This window comes from Leucopleurus acutus (genome assembly GCF_964270905.1).
Source record: "Leucopleurus acutus genome assembly, chromosome: 1".
In the NCBI taxonomy this organism is placed as follows: domain Eukaryota; kingdom Metazoa; phylum Chordata; class Mammalia; order Artiodactyla; family Delphinidae; genus Leucopleurus; species Leucopleurus acutus.
Genome location: NC_139142.1, coordinates 42,447,056 through 42,474,841, shown reverse-complemented (window position 1 = coordinate 42,474,841; position 27,786 = coordinate 42,447,056). Strand labels below are relative to the sequence as shown.

The window sequence follows — 27,786 nt, the reverse complement described above, 5'->3', positions numbered from 1 at the left end:
CATTTTCAGTATCTTGTAGATCCCAACCAGTCATGAGTTCTCTGTTCACCCCTGGAACCATTTGAGGAGATAATTCTCATCAGAGATGAACAGGAAAGTCTTGTATTAGGTTGGAGTTTAGACTTGAAAAACTCTTATATCACTTCATATACTATATTAGACTTGAAAAACTCTTATATCACTTCATATATCACTTCATATACATATACATATCAGAGATGAACAGGAAAGTCTTGTATTAGGTTGGAGTTTAGACTTGAAAAACTCTTATATCACTTCATATACTAGGATTGTAAAATTCTACGATAAGATATAATTACTTGAATTAATATATAACTACGTTATAACCATGCAGTATAGTTTTGGTCCTGGAGTCAGACTGTCTGGGTTCGAATTCCTGCTCTGCCACTTACCATTTTGAGAGGCCTTGGGCACAGGATTTAACCTCTTTCACCTTCAGTATCCTCATTTGTAAGATGGAGATAATAATAGTTCATAAAGTTATTGTGAGAAATGAATGGGATTATATACAGCAAACAGCTAGCAAACAGAACTCAACAAATATTAGTTCTAGGTACGCAGGGGAGTAAGATTATTAAAGGAGAGTGTATACAGTAAGAAGAAAAGAGGTCTGAGGGCAGGGCTGTGGAGAACATTTAGCTGTTGTGCTGGGTTGCACAGTATTCTCCCCATTTCTTGGCCACTGGGAACCTTAAAATATGATCTTTTTTGGAAATAGAGTCTTTGTAGATATAATCAAGTTAAAATGAGATCATAGTGGATTAGGATTGGGGCCCTAATCCAATGACTGGTTTTCTTTTCTTTTCTTTTTTGGCTGCATGGCCCAGAATGTGGAACTTCCCCAACCAGGGATTGAACCCACACCCCCTGCAGTGGAAGACGGAGTCTTAACCCGGAAGTCCTGGTTTTCTTATAAGAGGGAAATGTGGACACAGAGAGCTATGCAGAAAGAAAATGTTGTGAAAACGATGGGAAGAGAACGTCATATGAAAGCACAGAGACACAAAACCAGGTGACAACAGAGACAAGAGATTGGAGTGATGCATCCACAAACAAAGGAAGACCAAGGGTTGCCAGCAACCACAAGAAGCTAGAAAGAAGAAAGGAAGTATCCCCCTAGAGCCTTCACAGAAAGCATGACCTTGCTGACACCTTAATCTCAAACTTCTAGCCTCCACAACTATGAGGATATATTTCTATTGCTTTCAGCCACTCTGTTTGTGGTACTTGGTTATGGCATCCCTAGGAAACTAATATAGCTGGTGAGCAGTCAGGGAAAACACAGAATGGATAATAATACTTTATAGTTTCAAAATACAATGTCAATTGATCCTCACAACTACCTTGAAAAGTAGCAGGACAGTTTATATATAAGTAAATGGATGATCAAAAGTATTAGAGACTTGACAGAAGGTGGCAGAAACAGAATTTGAGAGATGAGTCCCGTTCCAACACTCTGATCCTAGTTAGCAAAATGCTTCATCCTTTCTCAACCTTTCTGAAGTTTCCTTCCCCATTCACAACTCCAACATCGTCCTCTTACCTCTGGCAACTCAATTTCAGGAAGGCCACTGATCAGTGAATTATACTAACGTCACATTTACCAAGCTTACGCATTGTATAGCTTTAACTCTTATTATAGAAGGACCTTATCCTTCGGTGGGGAGGTTCAGGCACGTACAGTAGGTAAGAAAGACACACTGGGGAAAAACAGGTCACTCCCCTTTCTACAGTCATAGAGACAAGGCACCAACCTACGCCACTGACTCCAGTTTTCACGGGCAATTTCAGCAGAAAGAAAACAGACCTAATCTAACTTTTCTCAGGTTACACAGTTCCTCAGTTTTAGAGTAAACAGGAACCCGATTCAATGTTCCTTCCATTAAACCACCTTGATTGTTCCTCCACAGACAGATTTGTAGATGCTACTGCTTTCTTCTAGATTAAAATTAACTTTCAGCAGAATGACCCCCAAATAAAAATTTGTACGTGTTCTTTTCTAAGGCATCAGTAGTACAGGCTTTGAAATCAGAAAGTCTTGGGGTCCAATCCTGGCTTGGCGGTGGGGCACTGGGAACATTACTTCGGTTCAAACACGTAAGGAGGTAACACCTACTTCCGATATTTCTTGCGAAGAATAAATGATAGGCAAAACACCTGGCACAGCAAATTTTGTCCCAAGACTGCAGGAATCAAAGCTTTTGGGGTTGTGACTTCTCCCAGCGTCCTCTGCAATGGAGAGGTTCAGCGATCTAAGCACAGAAGCTCTCGAAAGGACCCCAGCCCCTGCGCCATTTGAGGGCGTGTCCGGAGGGAAGGACCCAGGGGTTGGCTCCGCCCCAACTCGGGGCACCCGGCGCGCCTGATCGCCTCGGTCCTCTGCATCCCCCGCATCCAGATCAGCAGCTGCCTGCACCCGTACCTTCCTAGTCCCCGGGACGCGGGCTCCTGCGAGGGTTAAAAGCCCGACGCGGAGTGAGGCACAGCCAGGGACAGCCCGGGCCCCGTGCGCCGCGGCCACGCGAGGCCCCCGCCCTCGCCACCACCTGCGCGCCGTCGCCCCAGCCCCGCCCCCGAGAGCCGAGAGCTGTCGGCAGCCGAGGTCTGGCAGCGCTCGTCTCCTTACCGGCTTGTTTACTACCATGCCGCTGTACGAGGGCCTGGGGAGCGGCGGAGAGAAAACGGCGGTCGTGATAGACCTGGGAGAGTCTTTTACCAAGTGAGTGGTCGCGGCGCCAGCTGCCGTTGTCCCGAGGGGAGGGCGGGTACCCGAGCCCCAGGCCCAGCCCGGGTCCTCGTCGCAGGCTCCAGAGGCGGCTTGTTCCGTCTCCACTTCTTCCCCCAGGACCCGCAAATGACGGCCCTTGTTACTTACACCGTGGGCGATGCAAATCCCGGGAATCCGGTGGAGCGGTCAAGTTCTGACTCCTGGAGAGGCCCAGGAGGCTTCGGGAAAGTTGCCTTCGTTGTTGCCCCGGTCGTCACCCCAAACTGAACGGACTCTTTGGGGTCATCTATGCAGGGGATGACAGCGATGACCTAGGCCCCGCTTATCTGGCTTTATCTGCTTAGGGAGGTGGCAACCGAACTGTAATCCTTGATGACGACCTCCGTTATTAAGCATTTATTGAAAAGGGATGCTATTGGTGTTGGAAATTCAAATATGTTTAAGACAGGGTTACTGCTTCCCAAGAGTAGGAAGTCGAATTAGGAAGGCTGAATGCATGAAAAATTGAAACCCTATAGATAATTCTCTAGAGAGTCTTCGTTGCTCCCACCCACCAACTCTTAGATTAGGAAATTTAGCATTTTAAAAGGCAACTTGTAAACACTAGAGTAGTGGTTTTCAGCTTTTTGGATGGCATAGATCCCTTTGACGACCGAAAGAAAGCCACAAATACACAAACCTTAAAATATTTGCACACAATTTCAGGGGTTGGTGGACCATCGCAGTGGTCCTTGGACTCCGGATTGAGAGCCCTTGTACTGCTCTCAAGAAAAAGGAACGTGACAGCCAGAATTGCATCTTCTATCTGAAATGGAAACATTTGAAAAAATTTTGTATGTCTCTGAACAGTGCCTGACATGTAGTATGTGTTTAATAACTATTTGTTGAACAAATGGTCAAAAGAGCCTATTTAAGAATTGGAGGGAATTCCCTGGCGCTCCAGTGGTTATGACTGGGCATTTTCACTGCCGAGGGCCAGGTTCAATCCCTGGTTGGGGAACTAAGATCCCACAAGACGCCCAGTGCTGCCAAAGAAAAAAAAAAAAAAAAAACAGGAAAATTGGACTTCAGGTGCTCCAGAATTGGATTAAACATAGTCCTTGGTTCATGTTATTCTCTTACTGTTCTAAGCAAGATGCTCCCATAATTATATATTTTTATTTATTTTTAAAGGTTTATTTAAATACCATAGTAAGTACCTTGAGGCTGACACCCAAAGATAATTATTTTAGGTATGCTGTGGAAATGAGAAATGGAACTACTATATAGGAGGACGGTTATTGACAAAGACAACAGGAGGGTGATAAGATGAGTTTGTGCATCCTGGGGAATTTGAGGAGCACTGGTACAAGTCAAGTAAACATGGGGATGTGACTAAAAGAAGATGGAGAGAGCTATTTGGGAATAGGAGGAGAGCAGTACTGAAAACCAGACAGGACAAGGAAAGATATTAAGACTAAACTTACATGGCAATCCTTTTTAACAACATTTTTAGCAAAGTTTTGTTTTACGTGAAACAGAAATGGAAATACTTAAATACTCTAGAAAGGAGAATAGTTTTTTAAAAGGGATGAAATATTTTATGCAATTTAAAAAATGATAGCAGTGAAGACTAACAATATGGGCAGAATCTTATTTTATGAATTCATGATGTGTGAACAGTGTGATTATAATTATGTCACATATAAAACTAGACCAAAGGAAATGCATCAATATGGAAGCTGATATTAGAATGATGGAATTATGAGTAACATGAATTATAGACATGAAGTCAGATAGTGGAGTACAGATTTAGGACTGTATTGATGTGTTACCTAAAATTCAAGTAAAATTAAAAACAGAAAAAAAAGTAAATGCGACCCTAAAATAATACACTGGTTTATTTCACTGTCACTAATTTGAAACAATTTTATTTTTTACCTTTAATACATAATTATGAATAGATGGTATTAACTTTTCCTTAGTTTTTTTGTCCCTTTGAATACATCAGAGATGTTTCTAGTTGTTTTTGTGACCACTACTTTGAAAAAAAATACAGAAAAACTTGTTTCTGTGACAAATATATAAAAAGAATGTTATAATAAGTTGAATTGTTTCAATTTTCTATTTATTTGTAGATGTGGATTTGCTGGAGAAACTGGTCCAAGATGCATAATTCCTAGTGTGATAAAAAAAGCTGGCATGCCTAAGGTATTTTTTTAATGACAAATTAGCAAAATAAATGCTGTACTGTAAAATATTTTTAAATGTGACTTTAAATAAGATTGATTAGAACAGTGCTAAATGTATAGCTTAGACTGTATTCCAAGAAAACTTTTTTGATTCTTTATTTAGGTTTAATTTCGCATACCGTAAAATTCATCTATTTTAAGTGTGCGATTCAGTGATTTTTAGTAAATATATCAAGTTGTGCAGCCATCACCACAGCTCAGTTTTAGAACATTTTTGTCATTCCAGTAGCATCACTAATGCCTACTTATAGTTAATCCCCATTCCCACCCCGAGCCCACCACGGATGTTCTTTGTCTTATAGATTTGCTTTTTCTATTTAATGTATATAAATGAAATTATATAACATTAAGAGAAAGTTTTTGAGCTCAATAAAATAATTGCCTGAGCCTTGTAATGTAATTATAGAATCATTTTATTCTTACCCTCTTCAGAATATGAGCCAGGTCCTCATTTCTTTATCTGTAATTCAAAAGACCTGTGAAAAACACAGTTTTTAAAAGCAAGTCTTGCCAAAGTTAATTTTGTAGAGTAGGAATTGTAGAACAATAGAAAGAATAATTTTACATGCCATAAAATTTGCCTGTAAAATCAAATACAGATTTTTCTACCATAACTTAATATTTGCATTCCTGAAAAACCTCTTCTTGATAGCAAACAAAAACAGGTTTTGGGGAAAAGTAGGTTGGGGTAGATTATTTAAAACCCATGAAACTTTGTAATCCGAGCATTAGAAAAACAAAAATTAATACCTCAGGAAAAAATTGGAATAGCTTTGAGTTGCGATTGAGTGTGGCTGGAAACTCTCTTGGGGATATTTAAAATAAAATGAAATAATTGAAACTGTTGGTTGGTGGGTGCTGAGACAATGCAGATATAAAAATGAGCTCTGAGCCTCTCTGGCTGTTGTTAAGGTGGGACCAGGAAGAAATGCAGCCCAATAAAGAGTCTTGAAGGGGTCCACTCTGTTACGGGAGCCCCTGGTACACGGGATCATTTAAACTTTTTAAAAATAGATCTGAAAGAATGCTGATTTGTGTGACCACTGAGTTGATGACTTTCTTTACCTTGATGAAGGTTATAACTCTGCTGTCATCATTTCAGCTCCTTTTGCCTAATATGAACTGTACAACCTTCACATCATATAGACATTATTCCCTTATTTAACAAATATGAGCATATTTGTTTTCATAAAAGCACATATTGGAGCAAGATACAGTAAATGGAGCCCTTGTGATGTGTTAGTGTTGACTTAGCACCCATGGTTTGGTAGGGTTTACTTTAGTGCTAATGGTGCATGTTTTCATTTTTGCCACACATATTTATGAGCTGTTTACTTTGTTCCTGGCACTGTATCAGTTGAAGGAGGATATATCATAAGCAAGCCAGAAGTAGTTCTTGCCCCATGGAGTTTGTAGTCTAATGGGAAGGTAGACATTTTACAAGTAATTAAGTGGGGTGATGCTACAAAAGAAAAAGTGTCAATGCTTTGGGAGTAAATAACAGGGACTGAACCAAGTCTGGAGTATTTGAGGAAGCCTTTGATGCTTTTTAATTGATGCTGCTTTTGATCGGTGATGCCAAAATAATGTCAGATGGAAGAAAAATGTGATGAGTACAGCTCTTTACTTACTGTGGACACAGATTTTTATTCCATAAACCAAAACATTTTGTCATCTTGGACATGCCAGTTCTTAAACATTTCTAATTTAAGTGATTAATCTATATTTGATGTTTGTATCTATTCTCAATACAAATTGTTTAGAAAATCCATTAGAAAAATAAATAAGCATGTTTTAGTTTGAGATTATTTTATTATTATAAATTAATAAATCATTTTAATTTTTTATAGCCTATCAAAGTTGTACAATATAATATCAATACAGAAGAATTATATTCCTACCTAAAGGAATTCATCCACATACTGTATTTCAGGTAAAATGCAATTGTGTTTCCCCCGCCCCCCAGCTTTTCCTCGTGCCCATCCTACTGATATTTGGTTGTATTATTTCTAATGCAAAAAAAAGGTTAATTTCCATTGCCATTTTAACTTTCTTATTTTCGATCTTTTCAAAAATATATTTGAAGACTAGGAAACTAGCAAGCATAAGGAAATATTGAAAATAAGTCAAATGTCTATTAATAAAGAGGATTGGATAATTTAATTATTGTACATCCATATAGTGAAACACTATATTGTCATTTAAAAAGTTCTGTATCTATATGTACTGATACAGAAAGATGTCTTAGATATTCTGATAATTGAAAACATGTTGCAGAACAACATCTATGGAATGAATATTTTTGTTAAAATATATGCGTATACATACACAATAATGAAAATCTATAAACTGCTGTAAGTGAAAGTTTCTGGGTAGTAGAGGTATATGGTATTTTTGTATTTTCCAAGTTATAAGCTTCTATAATATTTGGAGTCTTGTGAGCATATACTACTTTTGTAGCTTAAAAAAAGAAAATATCTTTTTAATGGCTCAACTCAGTATTCATAATAGGCTATAGTTTTTGTTTTCTGAGATAAACGAGTTAATAGATGTAAATTTCCTGACACAGTACATGGCACGTAGTAAGAGTTCAAAAATGTTATCTTTCTGTGGCATATATATTGATATATACCATGGAATACTACTGAGCCATAAAAAACCCCCGAAATTTTGCCATTTGCAGCAACATGGATGGATTTGGAGGGCATTATGCTAAGTGAAACAAGTCAGACAGAGACAGACAAACACTATATGATATCACTTCTTTGTGGAATCTAAAAAATACTACAAACTAGTGAATATAACAAAGAAGAAGCAGGCTCACAGATATAGAGAGCAAACTAAGGGCTACCGGGGCAACATAGGGGTGAGGGAGTGGGAGGCACAAACTACTGGGTGTACGATAGGCTCGGGGCTGTATTGTACAACACAGGGATAGAGCCAATATTTTGTAATAACTGTGAATGGAAAATAACCTTTCAAAGCTGAATAAAAAATTTTAAAACATTTAAAAATTTAAAAAATGAAAACGTGATCTTTCACAGATAATTAAATGAAGATGTCTTTTTGTTGTAAAGCTTCTTAAGTGAAGGTGGTACGATTTCTCTAATCTTAACAAATTGCATTATGTACCAAAATAAATACAAACTTTTATTTACTTTTAAAACAAAACTATCACTTTTCAGGCATCTATTGGTGAATCCCAGAGACCGCAGAGTTGTGGTTATTGAGTCGGTATTATGTCCTTCCCACTTCAGAGAGACACTCACTCGTGTTCTTTTCAAGTATTTTGAGGTACCTGTTTTTTATGTTGTTGTTTTTAGTAGGTACTCAAAGCTTAAACTAAAAGGTCCTCATTTTATTTCCTTCATTGGAAAGAGGAATTGGATGACAAAATAAACTGAATCCTTTACAAATTGACCGTTTATTTTCTTTCTTTGTGTGGTTACTTCATGCGTAATAAGCATTTCATCTAATACTTAGATAATTGAAGGTTTCTTTTTATTGCTGTTTCCCTTGTTTGTTTAGTTTAGTACAGGTTTTAAGTTTTGGGACTTCTTTCTGAAATTAAAAGTTATATTCTGTGCTGTGAAGTTGATGTTTTTCTTCCAGGTCTTTTCTAGTTTTCATTGTTTAGTTATGCTGACTGTTCTAAATTCTCCAATTCTTTCATTTTAGGCTTTAAATTCCCCTTAAATGGAGTATTCAAATAATGTCTCCCATAGAGTAAGTGGGCAGTGCCAGGAGTGACTCTTATATCTTGATATTAGTAATACTACTTGTAGCTTTCATTTTATAGGAGTCAAGATTATTTTAAAGACCAAAATTATGACTTAAATGATTACATTTCATAGTAGGCCAGAATCTTTATTATTTAACTTTTTAAAAAAATCTCTGCCTTAGGAATTTAGAGTTTTTCAGCAATTTAGAAGAATGTATAAAATGTGTATAGTATATAAGAAATTAAGCACATGTAAATGTAATTTTCATACATTCTACTGAACACAAAATATATCAAAAATCACAATGTATTTATGAGATAAGGGCAGTTAATATTTCTAAGTTATAATTTAGTAAGACAGGCACAGAGAAACAGGTTACATACCCTCCTGTACTTACTGATGTCACTAATTCAGGAATTTGGTTTGCAATAGGGAGAACACAAAACACAGCAGGAAGTCACTTTAGCTCTTACCTGAATAAAATAGATGATTTTCTGTATTTTTACTTGAACTTAGCATTTTAGTTATATTTATGTTAGTATGCTTATCTGGTGTATAACCAGAATACCTGCTGTACTTAGATAAAGGAAATATAGCCATTATTTTGTTTGCCACATGGTTATTATGGACTTCCATATTTTGATTGAATATTTACCTGATATTTGGGATGTCACCAGATCTGGCAAATTTTCACTGAAAAATGTCACTTAGAGCTAAGGATTTTTGTAGTTCTTCAATTTAATTTTAACTGCTATATTATAATATTTTTAGAATATAGTTCATATTGTGAACTTTGTGAATGAGGACAATCAAGAATTCTTCTTCTGTATTTCTATTTTGATGATAAAGGCATCTCTTTATTTTTTAAATTTAGCATCTTCCTTTGAATGTATGTTTCTGGACCTCTTCTTTTATCCTTTTCAGTTTTCCCTCCAAAAGAGAACTGAATTAATAAAAATGCTTCATAATTGTCATTTCAGAATGAAAAGACTTAGAGAACTTAAAGAGTGTTTCTATTTGTTACAGTGTATTTTGTTTATTGTGTAAATTCAAATAAATCAACTAATTCTTAATTTAGTGCCATAAAATGGTTGAGTAGGTATCATAATTATGAATTTTTTCAAATATATTTGAAATGTAAGGGAAACACCTTCAACTACTGACATTCATTCTGGTTTTGTTGTTGTTGTTTTGGATTTGTTGTTTTCTAGGTTCCATCTGTCTTGCTTGCTCCAAGTCATCTAATGGCTCTTCTTACACTTGGGATAAACTCTGCCATGGTCCTGGATTGTGGATATAGGGAAAGCCTGGTGTTACCTGTATCTTTTTTGTAAACCAGCTAATTTTGCAGTTTTTACTCTACTTTAGAATAATTAGGCTTATTACAAATTGTTTTTATTGCATCAAGCTATTTTGGGTTATCATGTACAAATATGACATATGGAAAAAATTCACAGGATTGTGAGACTTAAATTTACTTTTTGTAGAAATTGTCATTATGACTTGGTCCCAGTATAAACTCCAGAGATCAGACCTATTACGTTCAGTTTTTAAGAGGAATATCCGCTAATTAGGATGTGTCAAAGAAGATGGGTAGGATAATCAAGTTCTAAAAAAAGATCATATGGAGAATAACTGGAAACAGAAATGAAAAAGTTAGGGACTTCCCTGGCAGTCCAGTGGTTGAGACTTTGCCTTCCAGTGCAGAGGGTGCGGGTTCGATCCCTGGTTGGGGAGCTAAGATCTGACATGCCTCACGGCCAAAAAGCCAAAACATAAAACAGAAGCAATATTGTAACATATTCAATAAAGACTTAAAAAATGGTCCACGTCAAAAAAAAAAAGAAAAAGAAAAAAAGGCAGAGGTAGATTAGTGGTTACCAGGGGCTAGAGGGAGTGTAGAATAGGGGAATGAAAAATAAATAAATAAAAATAAAAAATTTAAATAAATGAGAAAGTTAAATCAAAAGTTAAAACTTAAATGGCAACGTGAAATCTGCTTTCAAATAGCTGAAGGGCTCACTGTGGAAAAGTAAATAGATTTTTTTTTCAATCTATTTCCTGAGGCTATGATGGGGGCAGTATGACAGCTAAGCTTCTTTCTAGTTGTATGATTTTGGTCAAGTAGCTTAATCTCTTTTGGGCTTAGTCTCCTCATCTGTAAAATGGGAATCATAATAATTCCGCCTCATAGGGGCATTGTGTATCTTGAGTGAGATAATGTATGTAAAATATTTAGCATAAGACCTAGCACGTAAATTGCACAGTAAGTGCTGTAGTTTTTATATCATTTGCCATTAGGAAGAACTCCCTAGTAATTTAAGCTGTTCCACAATGAAATTACTGACTATAAACTGATCCATTCCCCATCATTAGAAGAATTTAAGTAGAGTATAGGTAAACATCTCTTAGAAATGTTACAGTAGACATTTGCTACATTTGAAAAGGAGTTTGAAGTACATAAATGCAAGACGCTTGCAATTTTGAGACCTATGTGTGTATTTATTAGAAGAAGTACTCATGGGAAGGAAATCAAGAATCATTAGCTCCTAAAGAACTAAATTAGGCAATAGCTTTTTTAAATATAAAGTATTTTGTGTGTTAGTCCCTGCAACAAAAGTATTATTCTCTTCATTATATGATTGAAAGTTGAGATGGTAGTTGACCCAAGTTAATATTAAGTGTATAGCCAAGATATAAACCCATGTTTGTCTCCAAAGCCAGTGCTCTTAACAATATACTTTTTTCTTTTTCATAAATAATGTACTTATGAAACATCAGCAAAAACAATATATAAAATAAAGTAGCAAACCCACAGTACAGTATTGTCCACTATCCTCTCAGCTTTGATAGAAATACAGTGTGAGACATATGTAATTTAAAATTTTTCTAAGAGCTACAAATTTTAAAAGTTCAGGGGCTTCCCTGATGGCACAGTGATTGAGAGTCCGCCTGCTGATGCAGGGGACATGGGTTTGTGCCCCGGTTCGGGAAGATCCCACATGCCGCAGAGCGGCTGGGCCCGTGAGCCATGGCCGCTGAGCCTGCGTGTCCGGAGCCTGTGCTCCGCAACGGGAGAGGCCATTAGTAGTGTATTTTATCTAGCCCAATGTATTTAAAATACTATCATTTCAATATATAGTCAATATAATAAATTATAATGAGATATTTTACAGGTTTTTTTTTTTATTACTAAGTTTTCTGTGTTTGCTGTGGAGGTTATTCTTACAGCACATCTCAATTCGGACCAGCCATATTTCAAGTGCTCAATAGCCACATGTGGTCAGTGGCTACATTGTTGGACACCCAAGCTCTAACGAATGAATTGTGTGTGTGTGTGTGTGTGTGTGTATATGTGTGTATGTATATGTTTAACTGTTTTCTTTGGAGAAGGAAAAAGACTCTTTGATTTTTCTGTAACTCTTTTTAAAAAAAGAAATAAGAATTTGCCAGCCAAGCTGATTTAGAACAATAATGCAGAGGTGAAGAAAATACTGAGGGAAACACATTTTACCTCCTAAAATAGTAATACCCTTGACTGCCTTATAGATATATGAAGGAATCCCAGTACTAAATTGTTGGGGAGCACTCCCCCTAGGAGGAAAAGCTCTTCACAAGTAAGTTTCTTGGCATTTAGCACATTTGCTTCACCTGTGCCAAAAAAATGCAAATTTTTTTTACAGTGATCAATAGAGGACTTGTAGTATGGACATTTAATGTTATTTATTCCATTCTTTACTAGCCTTGAATATATTCATCTTTTAAGGGTAAAACCACTTTTATTTAAAGCATCATGATCTGTTATGAAGTAAAAGTATTAAATAAGAAAAGGACATCAGTTGCATTATTGTAATTCCAGTAACTTTTTTTTTTTTTTAATCTTCAGGGAGTTGGAAACTCAACTATTGGAACAATGTACTGTTGACACAGGTGCTGCTAAAGAACAGAGCCTTCCCTCTGTGATGGGTAAAATCATTATAAACTTTGAGTGGTTTACATTCCCTTTTCGTTCAACTCATCCCCCCCCCCCCCCCCGCCATTGCATAGCTATTCTCTTTTTCTCACATCACTCTGGTGACATGGCTCCAATTATAAGGTCATCATTGAGCTGTTAATCACCAAACCCAGTAGTTGAATTTTATTCATTCTTTCCAGAACTTTTGACATTATGGATTATCATATACTCTTTTTAAAAAAATTTTATTGAAGTATAGTTGAATTACAATGTTGTTAATTTCTGCTGCATAGCAAAATGACTCAGTTATACATATATATACTTTTTTCATATTCTTTTCCATTATGGTTTATCACAGGATATTGAATGTAGTTCCCTGTGCTATACAGTAGGACCTTGTCGTTTATCCATCCTATATATAATAGTTTGCATCTGGATTATCATATACTCTTTTTTTTTTTTTTTTTGATACGCGGGCCTCTCACTGTTGTGGCCTCTCCCGTTGCGGAGCGCAGACTCCGCAGCCATGGCTCACGGGCCCAGCCACTCCACGGCATGTGGGATCTTCCCGGACTGGGGCACGAACCCGTGTCCCCTGCATCGGCAGGCGGACTCTCAACCACTGTGCCACCAGGGAAGCCCTGTCATATACTCTTGTTATTATCTCTTCCCTTGGCTTTCAGGACTTTTCTTCCTTTATGGTTTTCTCTTATTTCTCCAAGTATTCCTTCTTAATTTCCTCTGCTCTTGCTTTCTCTGCTGATATTCTTCTAGCGGTTTATTTTTTGTTTCTTTTTTTCTTCCTACTGTCTTTTTAAAAGTGATCTCATGGGGCTTCCCTGGTGGCGCAGTGGTTGGGAGTCCGCCTGCCAATGCAGGGGATGCGGGTTCGTGCCCCGGTCCGGGAGGATCCCGCGTGCCGCGGAGCGGCTGGGCCCGTGAGCCATGGGCACTGGGCCTGCGCGTCCGGAGCCTGTGCTCCGCAGCGGGAGAGGCCGCAGCGGTGAGAGGCCCACGTACCGCAAAAAAAAAAAAAAAAAAAAAAGTGATCTCATGTGTTCCCGTAACTTCAGCTACATCAATATGCTGTTGGTTCTTAAGTGTATCACTGGGCCCAACCCTTCTTCTAAACTTCATATTCATAATTCCAATTGATTATTAGATATAAACTAGGCATCCCTCTCGGCACCTCAAACTTAAGACTTCCAGAAGTAAATACATTATCTCTTTCCCTAAATTCATTTTAACAAATCATGGTTAGATAAAGATAATATCTTACTGAACTCCCATTTTAGATAACTGGGAGTTTATCAGTCCTTTCAATTCTCCCTCAGAAATCTCTTTTTCATCTCTTTTTTTTCTGTCCTCCACAACACAGAACATCGGAAAACAAAGACGTCAACTAGGCCCTCATTGCTTCTTGCTTGGATTATTACAGGAGCCTGCTTTTTGGACCCATTTAGTCTATTTCACACTGTTAGCAGGAATAACTTTCACAAAATTAATCTGATTACATTTCTCTTTTGCTTGAGAATTTTTGCTGGCCTCCACAGGTTAAAATCCAAATTATCTGTTTGATATGCATGTTTCTTCACAATCCGACTTTATTCTACCTCTTAGCTTTAACTACTAAACTCAACCCTTTGCACCTTATTTCAGCTACAGTAAATTTCATACATCTTCCTGGCACCATTGTTCTTCGACAACCCTGTGCCTTCATTTATACTATTTCTTTACCTGGGATGTTTTTCTTTACCTATTTGGGTTTTTGATCCCTCTACATGACTCAACTGAAAGATCATCTTGATTGTGAAACCTTCCTCATTTTCCCTAAGCAGAATAAATTGCTCCCTTCTCTGTTACACCCTCAGCAGTATTTATTATAGTACATATAACAGCCTCATTTACCTGATAACTGTTTCCCTCAATAGACTTTGAGAATCCGTGTCTTATTTATTTTTCAAGTGCCTGGGCACTGAATAAATGTTGGAAAGAGAAAGGTGGGTTGTTAGGACATTTATCCTTGCATATATTGTTTTCCTGTTCTTCTTTAGGTAGTTAAGGTAATAGCACATTCTTCATTCTGTAGATCAGATTATTATTTTTCTATTCCAGATAAACTTTGTTACCTTTTTAGTATATCATGATGACAGTTAGTTAATAAAAGATATCCAAAGGTAATAAGTTTAGTGTAGCATCCCAAGTTTGTTTTCTTTTTTTTTTTGGTGGCCATGCCACATCATGCAGGATCTTAGTTCTCAGACCAGGGATCAAACCCATGCCCCCTGCAATGGAAGTGCGGAGTCTTAACCACTAGACCGCCGGGGAAGTCTCCCAGATGTTTTTAATAAAGCTCTTCACTAAAACTATGACATTTCCTTAAAATTCTAAACTGTATGTTCTTGGACACCCCTTTCTTTAACCAACTGTCTTGGACTGTGATTCTAATCTTTCCCTCTCATATGCCCCCAAAATCTTGAGTCTGCAATCCTAATAATTGAGGAATTAAATCATATCACTGTTTGCTGAAGGATCCACTTAGGAGGATCAGAAATGCAAATGTATTTTAAATATCTCTTGTCAAGGTCCTTAGCAAAGATTAGATATAAGTCTTACATATACTGGGATATCCTTAAGTGAACTTTGAATGAGCCTCTTTCATTTAGTATTTAGAACCTAGTTCAAAAAAGAATGAATATACTACCTTAAAACTTACAAAGACTAACTTAAGTACATTGATTTGAAAAGTGTACAGTTGATAAGTAAATTATATATAAAATATTGTACTTCTTATTCTCCTTAATTAGCTGAAATTTAAATATGATTTTTCAAAGCCAGAGCCAGTGAATGCCTCTTATTTCTACTCCTCATTTGCAAAGTTTAAATGGCTGTGATTATTCCCTAAGATTGAAAAGTCCCTTCCCAAAGCACCATCTACGCCCAGCTAAAATAAGCCCTTTATTTTGAAGCCTGCCTTCCATGTTGCCTAAAGAAAACTGTTTTTCATATTACCAAATGTCTCTGGCACATGTTGGAATTTATTAGAATATTCCTAGAGAGAGTTTAGCACATATGAAAAGTTACGGTTTTTAGCACTTATTCTTAAATTTGCAGGTTCTTATAATCTAGTTACATTTCTCTTATCTATTCATAGCCAGGTTTAAATCATTTTGGAAATCTTTATCCCCCTGTGAGATAAATTTTAACATTTAACAATAGGAGTCTTCAAACTTTTTGATCACACACTGACGGCATAGTAAAAAAATTTTGAGCATGTACCTACAGTACATATTTATGTCTATATTTATTTATAAACTATATGTGTATCATTATTACTATATTACAAAACACAGAGGTAAGAATTTGGAAAGGACAATATAATAAAGGTAAAATAATAATTCTCAAGTCATACTTACTAATGGTAAATTTTTTTTGCTCCCTCTCAGAAAAGCAATGTGATTAAATATTGTTTATTATTTTTAAAAAGTTATGGCTTAACATTTTGAAAGTGTGGTTTTAATTTTATCTTAATTCTTAGTTTCAGTAGCTGTCATAATGTAAAGATGTAGCTAACAAGATACGTAGCTCCAGATGGAAGAAGTGCCTGATTACCCTTATTAAATCATGATTCCTTTTGTAGCTATAAACTTCTGTCTTCATTGATATAAATAATTTGTTCTTACAGATCAATCAGAATATTTTTACATACTTAACAATGAGTTAAAAATTCTGAGTTTAGAAGATTCTAAACTTAGAAAACTTTGTTTTTGAGTCTGACTTGGAAACCTAGATTTATTGGCAACAAAATCACATAACAGTGGTAACATATGCAAATACTCTCTTCTAAAGTCATCCTGTATTATATAGGTTTCTCTGAATAGCTACTTTCTCACTCATTTTTTAAAATGTCACGTTTACCTTGAAAAAAATTAAAAGTCTGTGTGTGATCCTTTTTACAAATATGTATTAGGTTAGCATGTCACTGACAGTCATTTATTATCACAGAAAAGGTAAGCAAACTTGAAACTTCACTTTTTGTAAAAGAAAAGTAAATAGCTCATGTTTAAGCCCTACCATTTCTTCTAAGTACTTTAACACAGATAACCAGCAAATCTTTTTATGGTAGAAAATATTTTCTTGGTCAATTCCTATCTACTGCCAATTATTCTATGATATTTTTAAGGTCTTATTTTTATCAAATTTATGAGTATTAGTGACTTTCTTCAGCACCTTGTGCACATCTGGCTTCAACTTCCGTGCTTTGGCTTAGCTTCGAATGCTGAAGTTTCTTCCCTAAAAGCAAAGTTGATTTTTTTATTTGGCTTTTAAAAAATTATGGTACTTTTAAATTTTTTTTTAGGTTGCTGAAATGGAAAATGGAAATGTGAATGCAATTTTACAGACTGTTTCTGCTTATAAAGTTCTGTAGTTCTAAATAAAAATTTCTGTTTTAGGTTCAATTCCAGAAGGTATCTTGGAGGACATTAAAGGTAAACTAAGTTCCCATTTTTGTCCCCTTCATCATTAAGTATTCATTTGGAGGGCAAGTGTTTCTAAGTATTTACACAGATATAAAATATATTAAATTCATAATGTAATATCCTAAAAATATTTAACATTTAGGCTATAGAATAACGTAAATAAAATATTGGGTTTTCTTCAGATTTATGGAAGCTTTTGGTATTACTTTTTTTTTTTGGCCACACCATGTGGCTTGCAAGATCTTAGTTCCCTGACCAGGAATTGAACCCAGGCCTTCGGCAGTGAAAGTATGGAGTCCTAACCACTCGACCACCAGAGAATTCCCTTTTGGCATTACTTTTGATGTATTATTATTTTTATTTATTTATTTTTATTTATTTATTTTTTTTTTTGCGGTACGCGGGCCTCTCACTGTTGTGGCCTCTCCCGTTGCGGAGCACACGCTCCGGACGCGCAGGCTCAGCGGCCATGGCTCACAGGCCCAGCTGCTTCGCGGCATGTGGGATCCTCCCAGACCGGGGCACGAACCCGTGTCCCCTGCATCGGCAGGCGGACTCTCAACCGCTGTGCCACCAGGGAAGCCTGATGTATTATTGAAGAAACTTCTCAATGATAGAGTATAGAGAGTTACTAGGGAATTAGTAGTTTTCACAGTATGAATTAACAGTTACATTACTTATGAAAGCCACTGATTTTATGTTGTTTAGCATTTTTTTAAACTCTAGTATGTTAAAGGTCATTTTTATAAGGTCAGTCATTTTACTGACTTCAGAAATTCTACAGTTGGGTAAAGTATATTAGATTCACTTTAATAAGATATGTTACTTCTCCTTTGCTAGAGTGTATTTTTATGATAATATTTAAATTGAGTTTTCTGGTATTTTGATTCACTAAAAGGAAAAGCAGTTAAACTATAATGTAATGTTCTTCATTACTGAAAGTGTCATGTAAAATTAATACTCTAGAATATTTAATAGAGAATTAGACAATAATGGATTTTAGAGTTAAATGGGACCTGGAGATAATCTGGTACAATTGGGTCCCTGAAATATTAAGTGATTTGTTCAGTGTCACACAATAGGTAGGGTTAGACCTAGGGCTGCAAAATGGATCTTGTTCTTCATTATATTGCTTACTTATGTTGTATAATTACCTAAAATCTCTTCAGTTATTATAAAATTTCAGTCATTTGTACATGCTTATTGCAAAAGCTCAAGTAATACAGAAATATCTCAAGTGAAATAAATGGTTTCCCTTTTGTTCTTCCAATCCTATCCCCCATGATGTAACAGTTGATAATTCCTTGGACTGTTTCTTTCCATATAGCTTCCATCTTGTGAAAAGATGTTCAACTTTCCCATTACCCAGGGAAACATCAGATTGGCAAAAATTTGAAAGATAGACATTTAGTATTCGTGAGATTATGGGAAAATTAATATATTGCTATTAGTAAGAATTGAAAATTAAACTCTTTGGAAAGCATTCTGACAAATATATAAAAATTGAAAAGTGTGCATCCTATCTAAGAGGGTATGTTGAATGAAATTTGGTGACTTCATAATAAGGAATATCATATAGCTTTTATTTATTTGTTTTTTAAAATATTTATTTATTTAATTTTTGGCTGCGTCGGGTCTTAGTTGCGGCACACAGGATCTTTTGTTGCGGCGCGTGGGTTCTCTCTAGTTGTGGTGCACAGGCTTAGTTGCCCCTGCATTGCAAGGTGGATTCTTAACCACTGGACCACCAGGGAAGTCCCACCATATAGCTTTTTAAAAGGAGGAGCTAGATGTATTGATTTGGAAGGATATCCATAATGTATTAAGGGAAAAAGCATGTTGCTGAATAATATGTACAGTAGGAACCCGTTTCTATTAAAAACAAATATGCAATACGTACACATACTCTTGCCCACTCATTTATATTAGTTACTTATGTAGTACCTACATTTTTTTCAATTATTTTAAAATCCTTAAGTGTAATTTATCTGTTCTTAGATTTTTAATTCAGTGAATTTGGTTTCCTTAAAGAAGAACACCTTCATATGCCAAGTATGTAAGATGTTGAAGTCTAAGTATTTACCTTGCTTAGTTATGAGGACTTAAAGTGTAAAATATGTAAGTAACTTGAGCACGTAGCTTACTGTCTAGCATATTAGCATATTGTAAACTCTTTTTTTTAAATTGAAATATAGTTGATTTACAGTGTCTCAGGGTACAGCAAACTGATTCAGCTTTATATATTCTTTTCTTTTTTTTTTTTTTCTGGCTGTGCCATGCAATCTATGGGATCTTAGTTCCCCGACCAGGGATCAAACACATGCATTGGGAGCACAGAGTCTTAACCACTGGACTGCCAGGGAAGTCCCCAGTTATATATATTCTTTTTCAGAATCTTTTCCATTATAGGTTATTACAAGATTTGATTGAATGTAGTTTCCTGCGCTATACAGTTCTTGGCATATTGTAGATTCTTAACAAATATATTTTGAATTAGTAAATGAAAAGAATTTTGTATAATATATAAGTTTATGTAAGCATGTTTTGCAAGTCATTAACCAAATCATTAGATTTCTTGCTCTCAACATCAATTTTTAAAAATTAATTAATATATTTATTTGGGGCTTCCCTGGTGGCGCAGTGCTTGAGAGTCCGCCTGCCGATGCAGGGGACACGGGTTCGTGCCCCGGTCCGGGAGGATCCCACATGCCGCGGAGCGGCTGGGCCCGTGAGCCATGGCCGCCGAGCCTGCGCGTCCGGAGCCTGTGCTCCGCAATGGGAGAGGCTGCAGCAGTGAGAGGCCCGCGTACCGCAAAAAAAAAAAAAAAATATATATATATATATATATATTTATTTGGTCTTCATTGCTGCACATGGGCTGTCTCTATTTGCGGCGAGCAGGGGCTACTCTTCGTTGCAGTGCACTGGCTTCTCATTGCAGTGCCTTCTCTTGTTGTGGAGCACGGGCTCTAGGTACACGGGCTTCAGTAGTTGTGGCACGCGGACTCTAGAGTGCAGGCTCAGTAGTTGTGGTGCACGGGCTTAGTTGCTCCGTGGCATGTGGGATCTTCCCGGACCAGGGCTGGAACCCATGTCCCCTGCAATGGCAGGCAGATTCTTAACCAGTGAGCCACCAGGGAAGTCCCTCAACATCAATTTTGTCTCTATTTGAAAAAATTTTTTATTCCTTACCTATTTCTGAAAATAATTTGCACCCGCTTATTATAAAAGGTACTTTGCAACAGAAATAATCTTTAAAAGAATAAATGTTCATAGTGAAAGAAAAGAAGATATAGTGTGCAAGAGGGAGAAAATTATCATGCCAGAAAACCCTAAACTAAGGAGTGTTACTGTAACTAAGACCAAAATTTAGCTTTGTGTTCTGACCAACCAACATTTTTAAAAAAGAATAGGATAGATAAGTAAGATTAGATATAAATCAATCTGGTTCAAAGAGATATGCTGTTCAGTTAGAATGGCTACATTTTCATGATGGTAAAATTTATTTTTATTATGGTACTCTTTATACAAGGAATATCAAAGAACATAAGTTTCCTCAAATATGGTTTTTTTTTTTTAATGTGGCTTTGTGGAAGACGAACATGGAACATGTCTTATGATTCCTCAGTGAATGAAAAGTTTTTTATATGTGTATAAATTGTCATAAGCTAACTAAAGACGGAGATAGTTTATAAAATTGGAAGGAACAGATGATTAACATGTCCACTTGAATAGAATTGTTTTAACTGGGACATTGATTCAATCACAAACCATAACAACTAAAGACAGATAGTTTATAAAATCGGAAGGAACAGATGATTAACATGTCCACTTGAATAGAATTGTTTTAACTGGGACATTGACTCAATCACAAACCATAACAATGTCTCCTTTTCTTTTAAGTGCGCACTTGCTTTGTTAGTGATCTGAAGCGTGGACTAAAAATCCAAGCAGCAAAATTTAATATTGATGGGAATACTGAGGTAAGCTAAAAATAAATGTATATTCTTTTTTTCAGAGGTTGTAATTTGTATACTTATGCTTATGATACTTATATTTCAGCGTCCCTCACCACCTCCAAATGTTGACTACCCATTAGATGGAGAGAAGATTTTACATGTCCTTGGATCAATCAGGTTAGACCTTAATTTTTATGAGCAAAATAATGAACTAAAATAAATTTTTGGCCTGAATATTTGTATAAGCCTTTAGTATTGTTGATTTAATAATTATGTGTTTTTCATTAAGCCTCATCATTCGTGTTTATTTTTATTATTCGACTTTTTAATGTTTTAAAACTTAAAAAAATTTTTTTTCTGTTCTTCAAAGTAATTCAGAATCAACCATTCTTTGAGATGGAGAATAAAGTATGGTACTTTAAAACAGGATTCATCAGACTTTTTCTGTAAAGGACCAAATGGTAAATACCTTAGGATTGGTGGGCCATATGGTCTCTGTTGCAGCTACTCAGCTGTACAGTTGGAGTGCAGAATCAGCCATAGGCAATGTGTAAATGAGTGAGCATGACTTGTGTTCCAATAAAACTTTATTTGCAAAAACAGACAGTGGGCTGGATTTGGCTTGCAGGCCATAGTTTGCTGACTCCTGCTTTAAAACATTGTCTTGTTAGAAAGAATGCATTCTTCCAAATATACTAAATCTTTAGGACCAGTTAGTAATTCACCTTTTTATTATTCATTATTCGGTCTGATGATGCAATATAAGTTGTCAAGGACTTACATGATTATATTGGTAACAATGTAATTTTTGTTTATACCCAAGCTATATAAAATTTGTATTATAAAAGTTTCATCTGTAAAATATTAGATCAGAAGATGCACAGAAAAGAATTATATAAATATAGAAGATCCTGTTAGATTTTGAGATAATTAACATAGAGGTTGAGATACTAGAAGGATGAACATAAATATACAGATGTTAAAGATAGTAGGTTGGGGAAACAAAAAAGTCAGAATGTAACACTTTTTGGTAGTAAGTTTTTATCATTTTACCTTTTAGTTAAGTTATATTCACTAATTTACTACGTAAAAATTTCTCCTGATTGTTTAGTGGAGCCCAGAATAAGAGAAGAAAATAAGTGTTTATTTTCTACCGTAATATTTCATTGCTTAAGTGATAATTGTTAAATTATGTCATTTCAATATCAAATTAACTGACAAAGATTTGGAAAAAGAAAACTGATGCTTTGTGAGTATTTAGCTCAACTGGTAGAAGCACAAGTACGCAGGCATAGAGGCAAGTGACTGACTAACTATGAGTGAGTGAGTGTTCAGCATACTGTAGACCTCAGTATACTGTACTAACAAAATTGACAGGAAGTAGGTTGAATATCAGGAAGAGAATTTTATGTTTTGAAAAAGATTCAGAAATCTTTAAAGTAGTATGCATAGTATGGTCCCAGTTTTATTTTAAAAGATATTGTATGTATATGTATAGCTTTATATTGCATTGGTTCGGGTTCAGTTTGTTTACCAGTTATACAAACCGGAAAATAGTGGCTTCAACAAGATAGAATTTGTCTGTCATTTAAAAGAAGTTCAGAGGTAGATAGTCCAAGGATGGTATGATAACTGCTACCAGTGACCCAAGCTTCCTTCCACCTATCATCTTTGAGGTGTAGCCCTTGTCCTTGGGGTCCAGGGTAGTTGGTAAAGTTAGCTACTCCATCCGTGTTTCAAGCATGCAATCCTAGGAAGGAAAAGAGAAAAATGCTTCCTCTCCTTTTGAAGTGGACTTTCTAGCAGTCCCACATACTACTTTTGCCTCCATCTCATTGTCCAGTACTTAGCTATATCTAGCTGCAAGGGAGGCTGATAAATACAGTGTTTCAACTGGGGAGGGGCATTGTATCCAGCTTATAGGAGTTTTATCTTTTTTTATTTTCAAATAATTACAGATTCACAGGAAGTTGCTAAGATAATATAGAGAGGTCCCATGTACTCTTCACCCAGTTTCTCCCAATGGATACATCTTATGTAACTATAGTACAATATCAAAACCAGTAAATTGGCATTGGTGCAATGTGTATATATTGTTCTGTGTAATTGTATCACATGTAGATTTCCATAATCAGCACCACCACGATCAAGATATAGAACTATTCCATCACAACAAAGATCTTCCTTGTGCTACCAAAAATAACCCTAATAGTTCTATATCTTTTAATTTGAAAATGAACAGGCACATGAATATTTTATTAGGCAACTAGCCATCTTTGCCATGTATTGTTTTTAAAAACAAAGAAATACTTTGGGCTGGGTGGGGGAGGGTCTTGTTTGGTTTTAAATCTGTTGTATCACTACTGATCTGCTTGTTGAATTCTACCAACTGTTACAGAATTTCGCTCCTTTTCTGTTATTAGGTTTAAGGTGGACAAAATACTTGTAAATCTATACATAATAATAATAGTTATAGTTAGTACTTAGGGAGTACCTCCTATGTGCCAGGCACTGTTCTATTAACTCATTGAATCTCTATCACAACACCTGTGAGGCAAGTGCTATTATTTTTCTCATTTACAAATACAAACACCTTGTGTTTTAACCATTACTCTACATTAATATAGTACTGGTACCTAAAAATATGTCAGTAGAACTAATGGTATGTACTATGTCGTATTATGTGATGCCAACAAAACACTGTCTGTTTTTAATCTCATTAGAGATTCGGTTGTGGAAATCCTTTTTGAGCAAGATAATGAAGAGAAATCAGTTGCCACTTTAATATTGGATTCCCTTATGCAGGTACTTTTATTTTGTAAAAGGTTTCAATTTATGAATACAGCCTTTTACAGAGAAATTTTAAAAATCATATTGTCTGTCTTTTTAATTTTAGCCATTAGTTACATTTTTTAGCTTTTATGTGAAGTTTTATAGTTAATGAGTTTTACTTTGGCACTTATATATGGTACCCACAACATTTCAAATCCGGGATAATACGCTCTATAGACACATCATGCATTTTTTCCATGACAACGATAACAGATTTTTATTTTGTACCTAGTATGGCTTGTAGTTTCTTCAAATGTAGGTTTGTGTAGTATTAACCTTTTCATTCCACAAGGTATATGTCTCTTTTGTTTAATGACTGTGGGACCATAGAACTCCTATAAAATACTATCACTTTGGGAGATATTGTCTACCTCTATGGCTCTACTTGAGGACTTTATGAAAAACATAACGTCATTTAAGGACTGTAACATTCCTGATGCTTAGAGAGAACTGATGTGGAAACAATTTTTCTAAGAATGTTATCTTCCCACTCGATAACAGGCTCTGGATATAGTGGATATAGTACCTTAGAAAAATCAGGTTTCCACATGTTTTCCTTACTAAAAAAGAAATGGAAAGTTATTTCTTCTCATGTTCTTTGCACAGCTCAGTCATTCTACCCTGAAAATGAGAATACTCCCATATTACTACTATATTCCCTGTGGAATTTAAAAGTCTACACTATTAGCTTTTTAAATCTTTAAGGATTTATATAAGTACATGATAATATTATCATGGGGTTTATTTGCCACTTGAAAAACTCTTGTTAAAGAAACCTTGCTGTAGCCCTTTTTGAGGGATGGGATGAACTAGGAGATTGGGATTGACATATATACACTAATATTATAAAATAGATAACTAATAAGAACCTGCTGTATAGCACAGGGAACTCCACTTAGCTATACAGCAGAAACTAACACAACATTGTACAACAATTATACCCCAATTAAAAAAACAAAAAGATAAAAGGGCTTCCCTGGTGGCGCAGTGGTTAAGAATCCTCCTGCCAGTGCAGGGCACACGGGTTCAAGCCCTGGTCTGGGAAGATCCCACATGCCGTGGAGCAACGAAGCCCATGCGTCCCAACTACTGAGCCTGTGTGCCACAACTACTGAAGCCCATGCGCCTAGAGCCCGTGCTCCACAGCAAGAGAAGCCACTGCAATGAGAAGACCACACACTGCAATGAAGAGTAGCCCCCGCTCGCCACAACTAGAGAAAGCTCGCACACAGCAGCGAGGACCCAATGCAGCCAAAGACAGATAGATAGGTAGATAAATAGATTAATTAATTAAAGAAAAGAAACCTTGCTGTGGCCCTTTTTTGTAATACAAATGATCACCTAATAATCTGTATATTTTCTTAAATTCAATCAAGCATTATTTATAGTTAATTCTTTTTTCTTTCTCTTTAATAACAGTGCCCAATAGACACTAGGAAGCAACTAGCAGAGAACTTGGTAGTCATAGGTGGCACGTCTATGTTGCCAGGATTCCTCCACAGACTACTTGCAGAAATAAGGTATTTGGTAGAAAAACCAAAATATAAAAAAATACTTGGCACCAAGACATTCCGAATTCATACTCCACCTGCAAAGGCTAATTGTGTAGCCTGGTTGGGAGGTAAGAACTGCTTTTTTTTCTTTTTTGTTTTTGTCTTTGTTTTTGTTTTGTCCATACCACATGTCTTGCGGGATCTTAATTCCCCGACCAGGGATTGAATCCAGGCACCCCAGCAGTGGAAGTGTGGAGTCCTAACCACTGGACTGCCAGGGAATTCCCAAGAATTTCACTTTTAAAAATAATGATTATATAGTAATTGGTTCCTGAATGACATTACTAATGGTTATATTAGAACAGATGATTCATTGTTCAAAATTGTGTACTTAGTAAACTAATAGAACTATTAAATAATTTTCTTTGAACATTTACTTTTCCTTAAATTATTAGTTTTCAGAATTATATACTTATTTCTCTTATCATTTGCACTTCTGTTTTTTTTCAGTGAACTCTGTGCAATTAAAGTCATCCCACATAATGATAGTGATAGCTATGCATTTATTTTAATTATGCTACCATTGCTTAAAACCCTTGTTTTAATTCCTTACAAAGCTAATTTGTGAGCCATATATGAAAACTGATCTCTTTATTTTATAATTACACTATATTTTGTGACTGAGTTTATTGAATGTTTTAGGAAATGATAGTTTTATTAGTTTTATTGAAATACGGAAATAGCCTAATAAAGAGATTACTTTGAAGAGAGAACAATCATAGATGTGTATATTTGTGTTAAGTTCTGATATGTGTCTTATGATGCAGTTACAGCTCATAGGTATCAGGATCATTTAGAGAGAAAAAACAAGTCTTGAGATTTAAATTGATACGTATTATATTTCTTATAAAGTAGAATTTGGTCAAAATGTAATTTTGATCTAGGAAGAATGGATTTGGTCACTAAATTATTTTTTTGAAACTGCCTTGTGGGTCTTTATAAGGTCTTCAGCATAGACTCTTAGGATACTATGGTTGGCTTATTGAGTTTTGCACTGCTGTTTTTTTACTGACATATAATCTTAGAGTGTGGCAAAGAAAACTAAGATTATTATTTCTTGTGTTTACACAGAGTTGAAAATACTTTCCACCTTACTCTACCTCACTCTACCTGCATTTAAACACAGTAATACTTATCATTTTCACTATACTCTAGTTTAGAACATTTAAGTTAGTTTCAACACAGGAGTTATGGCTTAGCCTGTTTTTCAAAATATAGGATATAGAACAACTTAACCAGAATTAATTTGAAGACTGTGAATATGCATTACTGAATTTTACCTATTCTCTCTTGTCTTATAATGAAGTGGATGTATGTGTACATAAAATTTTCCAGTAAAAGTTTTCATATCAGCTATAAAAATATGTTTACCACACAGGAGCTATTTTTGGAGCACTGCAAGACATACTTGGGAGCCGTTCAGTCTCAAAGGAATATTATAACCAGACAGGCCGTATACCTGATTGGTGTTCTCTTAATAACCCACCTTTGGAAATGATGTTTGATGTCGGGAAGGCTCAACCACCTCTGATGAAGAGAGCATTTTCCACTGAGAAATGAAAGTTTGATTAAAATTCAGCTTTGCTTCTTTTCAAATATCAACTACAAACAAACTGTACAAAGTATATAGGATGGTGTTAGAGATGACTTTAGTAGAAGTGCAAGCGTTTCTGTAATTATACTTCACATTAGTATTTAATCATTTTGCCTTTGGTGTAATGGTAGAATGGTAGCTGATGCTTATTGAAATTAGTTGTATTTATATCAATAAAATATAGTAAAGCAGTTAATTTTGGAAGTTTGTTGCATAGTTCATTTTTCAAAAAGAATAAAAACATTGTCCCTCCACAATTCACATAATCTGTCCTGGGCATTGGAGACTTCATTAATTTCATTGTGTTCAACAATTATTTTATTTAAAGAATAATGTTACCTTTTCCAGTTATTTCAAGTATTAACATGGGTCTATGTCTTAAAATCCTTTTGTTTTGATGTTTGTGTCCATGTTATAATTATGCTACTTTTGGGCTGAGAATGTTGGGTAGCATAGTTAAGCATTTGGTAAGGAAAATGGGGAAATGTTCACTTTTTAACTTTACAGTTTATTTTATGAATTGCTAAGAAAAAAGATATTTCATTTTTATGCGGAGATACTCATTTTATGCATTTTTATGAAACTGCTTTATAAACATGTATTCATAATGTCTTTAATCTTTTGTGCTTTTTATCTTCTAAGGCAGGGGTTCTTTGAAATATGTACTCAGTCATTATTTAATTTTTATTTTTGTTTTTCTTCCTTTGTTT

At 35.7% G+C, this 27,786-nt stretch overlaps 1 protein-coding gene across 1 annotated transcript; it reads left to right on the top strand.

Annotated features, from left to right (window-relative positions):
- Positions 1–2,604: 2,604 nt before the first annotated feature.
- ACTR10 (actin related protein 10) lies at positions 2,605–27,272 on the top strand. The gene is made up of 13 exons (XM_082842197.1): positions 2,605–2,740; positions 4,867–4,939; positions 6,831–6,913; positions 8,166–8,274; positions 9,914–10,021; positions 12,252–12,319; positions 12,589–12,668; positions 17,112–17,147; positions 21,042–21,121; positions 21,201–21,274; positions 23,821–23,902; positions 25,349–25,550; positions 26,861–27,272. The coding sequence occupies exons 1-13, from the start codon at positions 2,664–2,666 to the stop codon at positions 27,040–27,042; spliced, it is 1,254 nt and encodes a 417-aa protein (XP_082698323.1). The 5' UTR covers positions 2,605–2,663; the 3' UTR covers positions 27,043–27,272.
- The last annotated feature ends 514 nt before the right edge of the window (positions 27,273–27,786 follow it).

Bases quoted from the DNA above. Each gene is read 5' to 3' on its own strand.
- ACTR10 (XM_082842197.1), top strand. From the start codon at position 2,664: ATGCCGCTGTACGAGGGCCTGGGGAGCGGCGGAGAGAAAACGGCGGTC. The intron at 4,940-6,830 runs GTATTTTTTTAA...AATTTTTTATAG, and splicing joins AAAAAGCTGGCATGCCTAAG to CCTATCAAAGTTGTACAATA. The intron at 6,914-8,165 runs GTAAAATGCAAT...ATCACTTTTCAG, and splicing joins ATCCACATACTGTATTTCAG to GCATCTATTGGTGAATCCCA.